The 15,173-nt window shown below is 38.8% G+C and overlaps 1 protein-coding gene across 1 annotated transcript in view; it reads left to right on the forward strand.

Moving 5' to 3' along the window:
• LOC126170759 (WD repeat-containing protein 76-like) overlaps window positions 1–7,795 on the forward strand; it is a 185,287-nt gene extending 177,492 nt beyond the window's left edge. Inside the window, exon 12 of the mRNA XM_049920750.1 lies at window positions 7,507–7,795. Within this exon, the coding sequence (XP_049776707.1) occupies window positions 7,507–7,653 (147 nt within the window). The 3' untranslated portion in view covers window positions 7,654–7,795. The remainder of the gene's footprint in view (window positions 1–7,506) is intronic.
• Window positions 7,796–15,173: the final 7,378 nt, after the last annotated feature.

Genomic DNA, 15,173 nt, shown 5'->3' on the forward strand with positions numbered 1-15,173 from the left:
CGCCAGACTCATATATGCTACACACCAACGTGAATAGTCATTTTGTTGCCACTTCCCCCAATGATTTTAGAAATTCTGATGGAATGTTGTCTATCCCTTCTGCCTTATTTGACCGTAAGTCCTCCAAAGCTCTTTTAAATTCCGATTCTAATACTGGATCCCTTATATCTTCTAAATTGACTCCTGTTTCTTCTTCTATCACATCAGACAAATCTTCACCCTCATAGAGGCTTTCAATGTATTCTTTCCACCTATCTGCTCTCTCCTCTGCATTTAACAGTGGAATTCCCGTTGCACTCATAATGTTACCACCGTTGCTTTTAATGTCACCAAAGGTTGTTTTGACTTTCCTGTATGCTGAGTCTGTCCTTCCGACAATCATATCTTTTTCGATGTCTTCACATTTTTCCTGCAGCCATTTCATCTTAGCTTCCCTGCACTTCCTATTTATTTCATTCCTCAGCGAGTTGTATTTCTGTATTCCTGGTTTTCCCGGAACATGTTTGTACTTCCTCCTTTCATCCATCAACTGAAGTATTTCTTCTGTTACCCATGGTTTCTTCGCAGCTACCTTCTTTGTACCTATGTTTTCCTTCCCAACTTCTGTGATGGCCCTTTTTAGAGATGTCCATTCCTCTTCAACTGTACTGCCTACTGCGCTATTCCTTATTGCTGTATCTATAGCGTTAGAGAATTTCAAACATATCTCGTCATTCCTTAGTACTTCCGTATCCCACTTCTTTGCGTATTTCTTCTTCCTGACTAATGTCTTGAACTTCAGCCTACTCTTCATCACTACTATATTGTGATCTGAGTCTATATCTGCTCCTGGGTACGCCTTATAATCCAGTATCTGATTTCGGAATCTCTGTCTGACCATGATGTAATCTAATTGAAATCTTCCCGTATCTCCCAGCCTTTTCCAAGTATACCTCCTCCTCTTGTGATTCTTGAACAGGGTATTCGCTATTACTAGCTGAAACTTGTTACAGAACTCAATTAGTCTTTCTCCTCTTTCATTCCTTGTCCCAAGCCCATATTCTCCTGTAACCTTTTCTTCTACTCCTTCCCCTACAACTGCATTCCAGTCGCCCATGACTATTAGATTTTTGTCCCCCTTTACATACTGCATTACCCTTTCAATATCCTCATACACTTTCTCTATCTGCTCATCTTCAGCTTGCGACGCCGGCATGTATACCTGAACTATCGTTGTCGGTGTTGGTCTGCTGTCGATTCTGATTAGAACAACCCGGTCACTGAACTGCTCACTGTAACACACCCTCTGCCCTACCTTCCTATTCATAACGAATCCTACACCTGTTATACCATTTTCTGCTGCTGTTGATATTACCCGATACTCATCTGACCAGAAATCCTTGTCTTCCTTCCACTTCACTTCACTGACCCCTACTATATCTAGATTGAGCCATTGCATTTCCCTTTTCAGATTTTCTAGTTTCCCTACCACCTTCAAGCTTCTGATATTCCACGCCTCGGCTCGTAGAACGTTTTCCTTTCATTGATTATTCAATCTTTTTCTCATGGTAACCTCCCCCTTGGCAGTCCCCTCCCGGAGATCCAAATGGGAGACTACTCCGGAATCTTTTGCCAATGGAGAGATCATCATGACACTTCTTCAATTACTGGCCACATGTCGTGTGGATACACGTGACGTGTCTTTAATGCAGTGGTTTCCATTGCCTTCCGCATTCTCATGTCGTTGATCATTGCTGATTCTTCTGCCTTCAGGGCCAATTTCCCACCCCTAGGACAAGAGAGTGCCCTGAACCTCTGTCCGCTCCTCCGCCCTCCTTGACAAGGCCGTTGGCAGAATGAGGCCGACTTCTTATGCCGGAAGTCTTCGGCCGCCAATGCTGATTATTTATCAAAATTTAGGCAGTGGCGGGGATCGAACCCGGGACCGAAGACGTTTTGATTATGAATCAAAGACGCTACCCCTAGACCACGGGTACCCCTCATATGATCCTTATGGCATGGGATTGGGAGTGGCATAGAGGTGTACTAGGATGTAGTGAAGGCTGGGTGGGCAAGGAAAAAAAACCACATGTTGTCATATTAATTTGAGAGACTCATGCTTTTCTGGGATGGGATACTGAAAGAATTATGTATCTGCTTAATAAATAGCAAGATGACGAAGGTAGTTTATAAGAAAGTATGAAATATAGTGAACACAAAGCAAAGTTTTCTTTAATTAAATACGGCTGGGAGAGGATTTTCACCAGGACATGTTCCATCTCTTTCTCATCAGTGTATATTTTAAGGGAAAGAATTTGAGATTTATCTATGTTGTTAACAAATGTTTTCAACTGTTCTAAAATGTGTTCTATAAAGAAATGACTGGCAGAGTACTATATTTCAAATTGGCTTGTTGATGAATAGTTTAGTGACTTTAAGAGTACAAAAGAGTATTTCATAGCATTTAAAAATTTTAAAATGGCATACTAACATTTTTACAATGTCTCTCTATGTCCATCTTTTCAGAGATGGTTTGCAGGACATTATTTGTTCAGTACATAATGTGAAATCAAATGCCTTCCAGCCATCTAATGTTCCAACTTAATTTATTGTGTTACAGTTTCAGTGATATATTATGAAATCTTCAAGTCCCCTGACGACTGATGTGTAGGAAGATTCCAACCATGGGTCTGCTCAAAATAGTGGCCAGCATTCAAAAACTGGTATATGTAGATTTTTATACAGTGATCACTTTAAACATCATCTGCTGGCTGTTGACCGTAACCGAGGTTGGAATTTTCCTACACATTAGTCAGGGGACCTGAAGATAGCATAATGTATCACTGAAACAGGTAGCCCAATAAAATAGAGAGTTTGGAAATGAAACAGCTGAAAGGTACTTGATTTGACATTCTATTCTTACTGTGTTATAGAGTGATCTGGAATGTTGGAAGAGAACAAATGAAATTAAAAACCACGTGAAGCTGGTCTTTTTCAGCTAGTTTTTTTAAATAAAGGCATATATATTTGAACCTGCATGTTTTGTTTAGCATAACTGAACATACAGATTTGTTTGGTAAACTAATTTCAGGTCAAATAAGAACTTAACTGATGGTTATCACAACATTATGCTTAAAGTAATCAATTATCCAAGGGCCCATGCAGACACAAAACATACACTATTGCAAAATACTGACCTGACGTGATACAGCATGGCACAAATCAGTGACACGGAACAGTAACAATAATAAGAGGGTTGACTGAAAAGTAATGCCTCCACCTTCGTAACTCTTCAACAGTTCACAGCGTTGGTATGTGGCAGGTACTGGCTTGTTCTGTAGCCTCTTCTCTACAGCTCCAGTTGGTGGTAAGACTTAGCACTGAACGGTTGTATTGCTACACTGTAAAGTATGGAACCCTGCGCAGACAGTCGGTCAATGCGATTTAAACAACGTGGAGTCATTGAAGTCTTGACAGCAGAAGGTGTCGCCCCAAAGGAGATTCATCAGAGAATGAAAGCAGTTTATGGTAATTGTGTTGATGTGAGTACTGTGTGTCATTGGGCGAGTAAGTTTGAAGATGTTGAGGCGGGAACATCTGACATGTGTGACAGACAGAGTTGGACATCCTGTGACAGCAACCACTGAGTATCACAGGCAGACTGTTGACAGATTGATTCAGGAAGATCGTCATATCACTCACAGAGAAATTGCAAGCACAATTGGCATTTCACAAGAACGTGTGGGGTCACATTATTGCTTTGCTTGGCTATCGGAAGATTTGTGCACAGTGGGTGCCCCGGATGCTGACTCCTGAAATGAAAGCGCACAGACTTGAAATTTGCCGGGAACTCCTCACTTTACAAGAATTAAGGCGACGCCTTTGTCCATTTAGTTGTCACAGGAGACGAAACGTGGGTATACCATTACGACTCTGAGATGAAACATCAATCTATGGAATATCGACACAGACTCGCCCCAGAAAAAGAAATTAAAGACACAGCCGTCAGCTGGAAAAATCATGGCTACAGTGGTCTGGGACGCAAATGGTGTTATCCATGTTGATTTCCTTGATTGTAAAACAACAATAAATTCAGAGCATTAAATCACAACACTGCGAACTCTGAAACGACTGTTAACAAGGGTCCAAAAGGAAAAGGGAAATGTTTTCCTCCAACATGACAATGCCAAACCACACACTTCACGTGCCACCACAGCAGAACTTCAGGGATTGAATCTCACCACCTACGGCATCCTCCAAACAGTCCAGATTTAGCGCCATTTGACTTCAATCTGTTCCCGATAATGAAAGACAATTTGCGGGGACATCATAATGCTTCTCATGAAGATGTTGAGAGAACTGTGAGACTGTGGTTGCGGAAACACTGTGTTGACTACTTCTGCGACGGCTTCAGAAAACTTGTTCTTCATTGGCACTTCAGAAAACTTGTTCTTCATTGGCAGAAATGTATCCAATTGGCTGGTGATTATATGGAAAAGTGAATATTGGTAATTAAAGATCTCATTCTAAGGATTATTTCTGTGTTTGATTTATTAAAATATTCCCCTGCAAACCCAATTAATGAAGGTGGAGGCATTACTTTTCATTCAACCCTTGTAGAATTTTCAAAAGCAGCAGTAGATACACAAGAGCTTATAACTTCTGGAATTGTAGATAAGCATTAAGGAACTGCAGTTGTTCTGGTGTTTCGCAAATGATACATTGTCTCACAGTTAATCAGAACACACAGAACATCGGTTCTGTTTCTGTAAAGTCAGTGCTTTCATCAGTCATAATGAAGACCAAAAAATCCTTATGGTGAATTACAAGAAGACAGCATATTATTTGGAGAAGAATTTCTCAGAGTTATTTTAAATTGTTCTTATGTGTTTCAAAATTACACTGATGAGCCAAAACATGATCATGTACTTGTTTGTCCATCTTTGAAACAAAATACATATCTGATTCCAAGTATCAGGGGTCAGACAGTTTGTTGGTAGGTTTGTGGAGGTATATTGCATTAGATGTTTATGCATGAGTCATGTAATTTGCATAAATAATAGGCCACTGATTTGCATTTGCGGTGATGATGCCCAATAGTGACCCAGTAGGGTTCCATAGGATTTAGATCAGGCAGATTTTGTCACTGAGACATCAATACGAGTTTATTATAATGCTCCTTGAACCACTGTAGCACGGTTCTGGCTTATAGACATGGACAGTTATACTCCTGAAAGATGACATAGCCATCTGGGAAGACATAAAACGTGAAGGGATACAGGTGATTTGCAGCTGTCAGCATGTCTTTGATTACTGCCACAGGTCCTATGCAAGTCTCATAGCATGATACTCCTCCCACCAAACTGCGGCTGTGGCATGCTGCATGTTTTGGTACACTGTTCACCTCGATGACAGCATTTATAGAGATGACCATTGACCTAGTGTAGCAAAAATATGATTCACTTGTAGAGCTGACATGTTTCCCTTGATCAACTATTGAATCCTGTTGGTGCCGTGTCCATCACAATCGTAATTGATGATATCATTCTGTCAGTAAGTGAACATGTATGGGAAGTCTGCCCTGGAACTTCATGTTCAACAATGTATGATGAATGTGTGCTCTGAAACACTTCTGCATGCACAAGCATTGTGCTCTTTCGGCAAAGATGCCACAGATCACTACGTATCCTACTTTACAGATCACTGACAGGCCTCTAAACCCCACATTCTGTGAAGTCGTGGACATCCAACCATTTAGCTTCTAGTTGTAGTTTCACTGTCTTTTTACCTATTTCTGTAGATTGTAATGACAGTAGCAAGTGAACATTTGACCAGCTTTGCCGTTTGAGATACTTGTTCATAGGTTCTGCAAAATAATAATCTGCCCTTTGTCAAAATTGCATATGTCAATGGATTTGTAGCACATATCTTCACTAGTGTGATCCCCCCTCCGTGTCTGCTTCGATTATGTACTTTCATTACCCCATCGTGTGCCTGCAATGCTAGCAGGCGACATCAAACAGGTCATAATGTTTTGGTTTATAAGTGTAAGTCTCCTGCTTAAGAGCTATCAGCAAATGCCTGAGTAACGTATCAGGATAAAGAACTCTCAATTAAGATTACTTTCTTTAATTGTTTTGACAGCATGTTGGACAATTCATTTTCAGCTTGTAGAGCAATCTCCAGTAGTCAGCATATTCAGCTGATTAAGTAGATGAAGACCGAACTTAAACAAAAATGCAAGAATACAAAGTACTAGTAAAATTTAACCATGATTGATGACACATGTTGAACTCAAATTTTTTTATCATACCCCCAGGAAAGCAGTAGAGTGCTCTGCTAGTGACGCACTGCCCTGACCTCAACTTTGAAAATTCTCAGAAAGTCAGTTACTGTAATACCTGTTTTGCATATGTAAATATTTTCATTACCTACAAAGATATGCCAGTATCAGATTCAGATCTGTCTGTAAGAGCCAAAAATCATATTTTAACTTAGTTAAGATGACGTTTGTGAATACTGTGACATTTGTGCACAGTATCTCTAACCATTGTACACAATATAGTAATAGGTCAACTAGCTAATTAATGTAACAGGCAACTCATTTGAAGGCAATGTAGTGTGATAGATGGTACAGAACTTACCTAAACAAGTCCTTGTTTTTAATGACATACTAAAGCATTTGTGGTAATAACTGTAATTTGTGGTAATAACTATTTGGTGAGATGGATTTTGTTCAGTCACATGATTGCATGTTCTTCATAAAGCTTTTTCATTTAAATTACTGACCTGCTGATTTTTATTAATATAGTGGACCTTGTTCTTCATTTAGTCCATTACTATATACACAGCATCATTCTGTGAACAATAAATTGTAACAGAAATTTTGGATGTGACTGGTAGAGTTCTTTATATCATTCAGAATAAAATGTTGTACAAGTTTTGGAAGTCTTCAAATAAGTCTGACACTGATTAAGACCATTTTATTAATCATTCTCAAATAAAACTTATCTAGTTACACACATCAGTATGCTTCTTATTCTCTTGCGGTACCTTTGTTTAAGAGAACATAGCTATGGAAACAATATTATTTTATTTATTTTTGAGCCTCAGTTCACATAAACGGCATCACAAGAAGTTTCGACTTGTTAGCAAGTCATTATACGATATGGGTGTGTTCTAGTGTAGCTTGTTAAAATGAAACTGAACACTTGCATGTGGTACAATTTTCTGTTTTGCAGTTTTACTTTGATGGAGTACTATGTAACGTATTTGGAGCATATGATGATGACTTGCTGAGAGGTCAGAATTGGTTATGACACCAATTGTGACCTGAAGTGGAAAAATAAATAAAATAATTTAGTTTACAAGGTGATCATTGTGATCCTCTAAGGCATCAGGTCTAGTCTGTGATAGTTTTGAAACTTCCTAATTTTTGGTATCTGTAATGGCGTCATAGTTCCATATTGAAGCGTACATGTTATTGTATTCAGTTTTTGAAATTAAAATTATTTTTTTGATTTTTAGGTGCAGCTGTATGGTATTCATGGAAAAATAGTTCATGAACTCATGGATCCAGAACTTCAGGTGGTTCTCTCTGTTTGCGAATTTCATCCAACTCAGCTGGCTTTTGTTGGTGGCAGCAGCTCTGGCAGAATATATGCTTTTGTGTAAATATTTGTTTGAAGTGCCAGTTTCATACAGTGAACACTTTTTGTTAATGAAGATGTACTTATTTTTTAAAGCACCTTTTCCTGATTTTTAACCTTTTTATTGATTGTTCATGCAAAATTAAAGTTTCTGTTGAAACACACAATAGTGCATTTTTATGTATGTTTTCTTACTTAGTAAAAATTGTCAATTTGTCAACGCTGTCAATAAGTGGAATCGGAAGAATAGAGAAAAAGTGTTGCTAATCTGATGGGATGCAGAAAAATAAGCTTGAGCACTGTTACACACAGGGCGAGTCAGGAGGAAAGGTACATGCTTTGTGACTCAATAGCACTAGTGATTCTGAACAAAAAACTTCATATGGACATATGCCCTAACACTAATGGTTTCAGAGTTAGAACATGTTTAATATTACTTTGCTATGTGTGTCTTTAATAGCTCGAAAACGACACCACAAGTGTCCTGTATCAAAATGTTCGCCTGGGTTCCTCTGTATTACTGTGATTTGTTGTAAACAATGACAATGAATAATACAGAAATTAAATAGAAATGTACATTAAAAGTGTTCTATCTTGGAAACAATTCGGAATAGGGCATATGTCCACATAAAGTTTTTTGTTCAGAATCAGTTATGCTATCACCTGTCAAAACATGTACCTTTCCTCTTGACTCACCCTGTATATAAATCATATGGCATTATTGGCCAGGAGACATATTAGCTGCAACAGGCAGATGATGTGCTTTGCCCCACATTTTAGCAGTTTTTTAGCAAGGTAAAATCGCACTTCTGTGGCACACCAGTGTAGAAGTGTGCAGTGAAACAGCTAAGTGAAAAATCCGTACAGTATGCCCATTTATTTATATATAAAAGCTGAGTTCGGGATTTTCCTTTGTGTGAGACAGCATGTACGGGATTTGTGTACTGATTTAGAGTTCCAGATTCACTTATTTTACCGTTCGTATCGCTTCAGCATACTCTTTTACTGATAGTATCAATACCCATTTGTATTGTGATATATTGTGAAATTGAAAATATTTACAAGTGCCATCTTAAGAACTCGTACTATTATTGTCACTTGTATGCTTAAATGGAATAGCTCTCTTTCAGAACAGTAGACTTATCCTTATTCAAACTAATTGTTCTGTAATTACATTGTGTAATCACGTGAGTAATATGTTATTTTGGAGAATTTGTGCACACTGACAAAACTATATTTTCGCAAGTTACCAATATGTGTTTTTTTTGGATACGTAACACGTTTCATAGCAAATCAGTGTTGTTGGTTTACAGTTACTACAAAAAATGCATCACCCCTTATTTTTATTGTAAGTCGTGCAAATAAACATACTTTCTTGAAAGCTACCATTGCCCTTTGCATAATCTAAGAGTAATTTGTGGTAAATTGGCATTTCTGATTTAGTTACTGTAGCAGGTATTCTAACTAACATATTGTGTTATGTTTAGTTTTCCCTTAAAGACGAGTAGCCCTATAAATGATCCAAATTTATTATAAATTACTGTTCTGTAATACATTTCACATAACTCAAAGAAATTCTGGTCATATGTAAAGGCTGTTAATTGCACCAAAGTTGGTTTCGTCCTTAGTGAATAAGACAGGAACTGAAGTTGAGGGTGGCAGCAAAGCGAAAGCTGAAATAGTTAACTCTTGTTTTTAAATGCTCCTTCACAAAGGAAAGCCCAGAACTGCCCCAATCCGATCCTCGTACCAATGAAAAGATGAATGAAATAAGTATTTGTGTCAGTGGTGTTCAGGAACAGCTGAAGTAGTCAAAATTAAACAAAACTCCAGGGCCCAAAGGAATCCCTATCAAATTTGTTACGGAATTTGTGGCTGAGTTAGCCCTCCTTCTAAGAGTAATCTGCCATAGATCCCTCGCACAAAAATCCATGTCTGGTTCTTGGAAAAAAGCACAGGTCACATCCATGAACAAGATCCAATATCTTTAACAGCAATTTGTTGCAGAATCTTAGAGCATATTCTGAACTCAAACATAATGTCATGAGGTATCTTGTACAGGAAGACCTCCTCAATGCCAATCAGCATGGATTCCGAAAACATCTATCATGTGAAACCCAAATCGCTCTTTTCTCGCATGACATACTGGAAACTTTTTGTCAAGGCAGTCAGGTGCATTGTTTCTTGATTTCGGTAAAGCTTTTACTCAGTACTACACCTATACTGACTGTCAAAAGTTCAATCATATGGGGTATCAAGTGAAATTTGTGACTGGATAGTACACTTTTTGGTAGGGAGGACACAGCATGTTATTTTGGATGGAGAGTCGTCAGATGTAGAAGTAACTTTGGGTGTGCCCCAGGGAAGTGTGTTAGGACCCTTGCTGTTCATGTTGTATTTTAATGGCATTGCGGAGAGCATTAATAGTAACTTTAAACTTTTTGCAGATGATGCAGTTATCTTTGGTGAAGTATTGTCTGCAAGAAGCTGCATAAATATTGTCAGATCTTGATAAGATTTCAAAGTTGTGCAAAGATTGACAACTTTCTTTAAATGTTCAGAAATATAAAATGATGCATTTAACAAAGTGAAAAAAGTATAGTATTGTAAGACTATAGTGTCGACGATTCACCGTTTGAATCTGCCAACTCATACAAATACCTGGGCAGACTATATAAGGGTGTGAAATGGAATGATCACATAGTTTCAGCTGTGGGTAAAGCAAGTGGTAGATTTCGGTTTATTGGCTGAATATTGGGGAAGTGCAATCAGTTGGCAAAAGAGATTGCTTACAAATCGGGGCACGTGTGACAGATTCTAAATATTTTTCAATTGTGTGGGGCCTGTACAAAATAGGACTAATGGGACGTTGAACATTACAGAGAAGGGCATTATGAATGGTCACAGATTTGTTTGATCCTTGGGAGATTGTCACAGAGATGCTGAAGGATCTGAATTTGCATGCTCTTGGAGATAGATGTAGATTATCCCGAGAAAGTCTACTAACAAAGTTTCAAGAGCTGGCTTTAAATGATGATGCTAGGAGTATACAACTACTTCCTGCCCATCACAGGATAAGATCAGAATAATTAATGCATGCACAGAGGTATTCAGTCATTCTTCCCATGCAGCATATGTGAACGGAACAGAAAGAAACTGCAATAACTGGTATAATGGAGTGCACCCTATGCCATGCGCCACATGGTGGTTCACAGAGTATAGATGCAAAGACTTTGTCTAGGCTTGTTTGGCTGTCTGGTGCAGGAATTTCTATTTGACACCGCTTCCATGATGTGCTTGTCTTCTTGAAGATCTGGAGAAATGATTAGGGCAACAGGAACATTCAGTCTCTGAGTAGAGACAATCTTTGACCTGGCTGGGAATCAAACCTGGGAGCATGTGATCTAGAAGCAGTGACACTAACCACTGGACCATGAGCTGTGGATGTACCAACAATAAATAAAAGGAAAATCACCTCCATTGAGATGTGGTGTGGTGGCCTTAGAGTTCAGAGGACAGCAGTTAGTCCCCATGTAGGTATCCAGCTTTAGGCTTTCCTTGGTCTCCCTAAATCTGTCAAGGCATATATTTCGTGTGGTATGGAGACAGCCAGTTTCCTGCCCTTGAACTGAACTTGGCCCTGTCTGATGATTTCACCATAGAATAGCTGTTCAGCATAAGTCGTCTTTCATTCCTTTGTCTTTGCCTCATCCTGACTTTAATAATGTCACTTAGAGAATACAACATGTACTTAATAATTAAAAAAATGGGGAAGATGATGGGAAGCTCATGAAGCATTTTATACGAAGGCTTTCATCTTTTTTCCCCATAGTTAGTGTTAAAAAGGTAAGAGAAAAGGAAAAAAATTGAGCAAGTAATTTGAAGATCATGCTTAACATTTATTGATCAGGTAGTTTCCAGTTATAAGTAATGGTGATATAACTTTAAGATTTCATAAATATGGGTTGTCATAGCTACAGTAATGACATTTCTGAAAGTGACAGTCAGTTTGTGTCTTTATCAATATGGGAGGCTTTAAAGGGTTTTGTTATTATTTGCTCACAGTGATATGAAAGTGTCCATTAGTTTTTTTCCTGTTCATTCACATAATTTGTTACTCATTCTCAAAATAAATTCATCTTAAGGTGGATGAGGATCACATTTTATTCTTATAGCAAATGAAGACTTTCTTTCTTAAAGATAAGTTGCCCCAGAACATTATTCCATATAAAATTATTGAATGAAGATATGCAAAATATGTCAACTTGCCAATGTGTACCTCCCAGGGATTTGCAATTATTCAGAGTGCAAATGTGGCTGAACTAGGATGTTAGGATTTCCAAAATGTGCTGTTTCCAGTTTGAATACCGTCAATACAGACACCAAAGAAGGTTTGAAGTTTTCACCGTATTTATTGTTTCCTCACCATGTTGAGATATTTTTAGTATGATCTTCAAACCCATTCAACACAAATTGGATTCAGTATTATCAAAAATAATATATTCCATAAACACTTTTGATCTTCTTTTCGGAAGACACCATGTGTTTTATTTTGGAACACTTTATACAGACAGCTGCCACATTGGTAGTTTTACGTTCATGTGTCAGTATCATAGAAAATGTAGATATGCAGACGCCTGACACTCAATTGCGGTATACAACTTTACAAAAACCATGCTGCAGTACCAAGAGTCAAAGGAAATGGCAAACAATGTTCACGAAAGTATCAACAACTGGTTTTATGAAAATACTCTCACACTCAACTTTAAAGAGACAACTAGAGTACTCACTTTCTATGACTATCATAGAATGGCTATTAAGAACTGAACATATTTTTTTTCATTTTGAAACACATTTACATTCTTTAAATTACATAGGCCACAGCATCTAAGGTAAGCTTCTGGTATCTTATTCATGTATGGCCTTCCATTCTAACATTTACATGTGGCAATGTCAACAATCTAGGCAGGGTTGAAGATCCCTTCGGTTGCCAGTTAGCTGCTGTGCCCCTAATGAAATATAAGAAACACATACACGAATTTTTAGTTTTTTAAAGCTCTTTGTATAAAGATTTCCTTGTTACATTATACTTAAAATAAACAAACTTGGGCACACATTTCAGTATGTTATTGCTGTGATGACTGATAAAGTAAAAAGCCCAGCATCATCATAATGTGCTATACTTATCATTGGTGAGTACTCTAGTTGTCTTTTTAAAGTTGAGTGTGAGAGTATTTTCATAAAACCAGTTGTTGATACTTTCGTGAACATTGTTTGCCATTTCCTTTGACTCTTGGTACTGCAGCATGGTTTTTGTAAAGTTGTATACCGCAATTGAGTGTCAGGCGTCTGCATATCTACATTTTCTATGACTAGTTTAACGTAGCTGTTTCACTTTAGGTTGTTATAGACGGTTACTCCCAGGTTTCTTACAGCTACTTATTCACAATGCATTACACATTTACATCGCAGGCCAATTGCCAGTGCTTGTACCAAATGTTTGTACTCTGCATGTCTTCCTGAAGTTTGGTTCAATTTTCAGGCAATGCAACTTTGCAATATACTGTAGCAGCCTTCGTAAGATTTTGACAGCCACGAGATCATTTACATACATAGTGAACTGTAGTGGTCTTATGCCAGTCCCCTGGGGTTTCTTTGTACAAAGACATAACGCAAATGCTTGGATGGTTTAAAAAAAAAATCTTTTTACCTCCAACTTCAAAAATAGTAGCTTTTTAAGCAGTATCAAGATACTACTGTAGATAACTGACAGTATGAGTACTTTCAAGGTGAATAAAGATATTTTTCTTACTAAGTATTCGTTATGTGATACTGTCTAAAAAATGAATTTTTATTGATATTACAAATTTCAGTGACTGTAAGTAATAAATCTAGAGGATTCACTTAAGTACTATACTCACTGAAAACCACAAACTCACGTTCTTAATTAAATGATGTCTGAAATAAAAGTAATGAAATCAAAGTCAGTGGCAAGATGGTAGGCTTGTGTTTTGGGAGTGTGCTGATTCAAATCCTTGTTCATCCATCCTGCATTTGCCTTTTCTTAATTTCTCTAAATCAGCTGATGTGAATGCTACGATCGTTACTGTTGATTCTTTTCCCTGACTTTCGCCAATCTGATGGTGGTGGGCTTCATGTTTGATCATCTTGTCTTAGGTAGAATGCGTACCTCCCTCCCTCCCTCTGTCCGATCCGTTCGTTTAAATTGTACATGAGAAGTTTAGCAGCAGTTTTGGAGATGTTAATATAAAAAGAGAAATAATAGAAAATGGTGTGATGATGATAGGCTTGTGGGGCACTCAACTGCGCGATCATCAGTGCCTGTACAAAGTCCCGATTATTTCACAGTCCACTCTAGCCACTATCACGAATGATGGTGGTGATTAAATGGTGAGGACAACACAAACACCCAGTCCCTCTCTGTCCCTTGTTTTTTGACGAGAGAGAGAGAGAGAGAGAGAGAGAGAGAGAGAGAGAGAGCAGGATTCCACACAGAATTTAAGCAAAAACCTCCATCTCAAATTACAAGTGTACTTGTTAATTTAATCTCAGCTGTTTCCTTAACAACACACCCCCAACAGCAAGAAATACATTCCAGAATCTCCGTGCTGTATTCCACAGGATGACCAATGCATAGAAAATGTGCTGCAATAGCTGATTTGCACGGCTGTCGTAACCGTGGGTGACACGTGTTCAGTACACCTACCCTGCCCAGTCCAATATATGATGTGCCACTGCTGCAAGGTATACGAAAGACATCTGCCTTACGCAAAACACCATCATTAATGGAACCTAAACGGAACCTAATCTTAGATGGTGACCTGAAAACCCATTTCACATCACATTTTCGCTCTTCGTGGCATCTGGAAGGACCCATTCCACATCTGGAATGACTCCATCCAGTATGCACACAGACTCCACATTGGCTTTCTTCCCCTGTTTGGTAGCCATGTCCCTACGTGGCCCTATAACGTGCCTAACATTTGAGCTCCCAACTATCAACAATCCCACCTTCTGTGACTGTCTGGATCTTGCAGGCTGAGAGGTTTCCTCTGAAACAGAATGGGTGACGGCATCTGGCTTAGCGACAGTGACAGCCACAGACAGCAGCTGGAACCTGTTTTTAGACTAACCAGGGAGGCCTTATGTGCGGCCCCCTGGGAACTCTTTCACCACCTACTACGGTCTGGGGCGACCTCCCACTCGACCACAGGTGAGAGGTCAACCTCAGTGCAAGAAGTAACTGGGCTGGCCACTGGTGAGGACTGATCGGAGGACGCAGATGTGCTGGATGTCCGTTGGATCCCATGTGGCTGGCCCACAACAGTGGTGCCCATCCACTGCAGCTTCAAGCTGTGTAACTGAAGCCATCACAGCCTGGAGCTGAGAGTGAAGTGTCATCAACTCAGCTCGCATCTGCACACAACAATCACAGTCCCTATCCATACTAAAGACCATGAAAAACTACACTACCCAGATAAACAGATTATTGGCACATGCTGCAGAACTGTGTTGTAGACACTG

Source organism: Schistocerca cancellata, chromosome 1, assembly GCF_023864275.1.
Source record: "Schistocerca cancellata isolate TAMUIC-IGC-003103 chromosome 1, iqSchCanc2.1, whole genome shotgun sequence".
NCBI classification, from domain to species: Eukaryota; Metazoa; Arthropoda; class Insecta; order Orthoptera; family Acrididae; genus Schistocerca; species Schistocerca cancellata.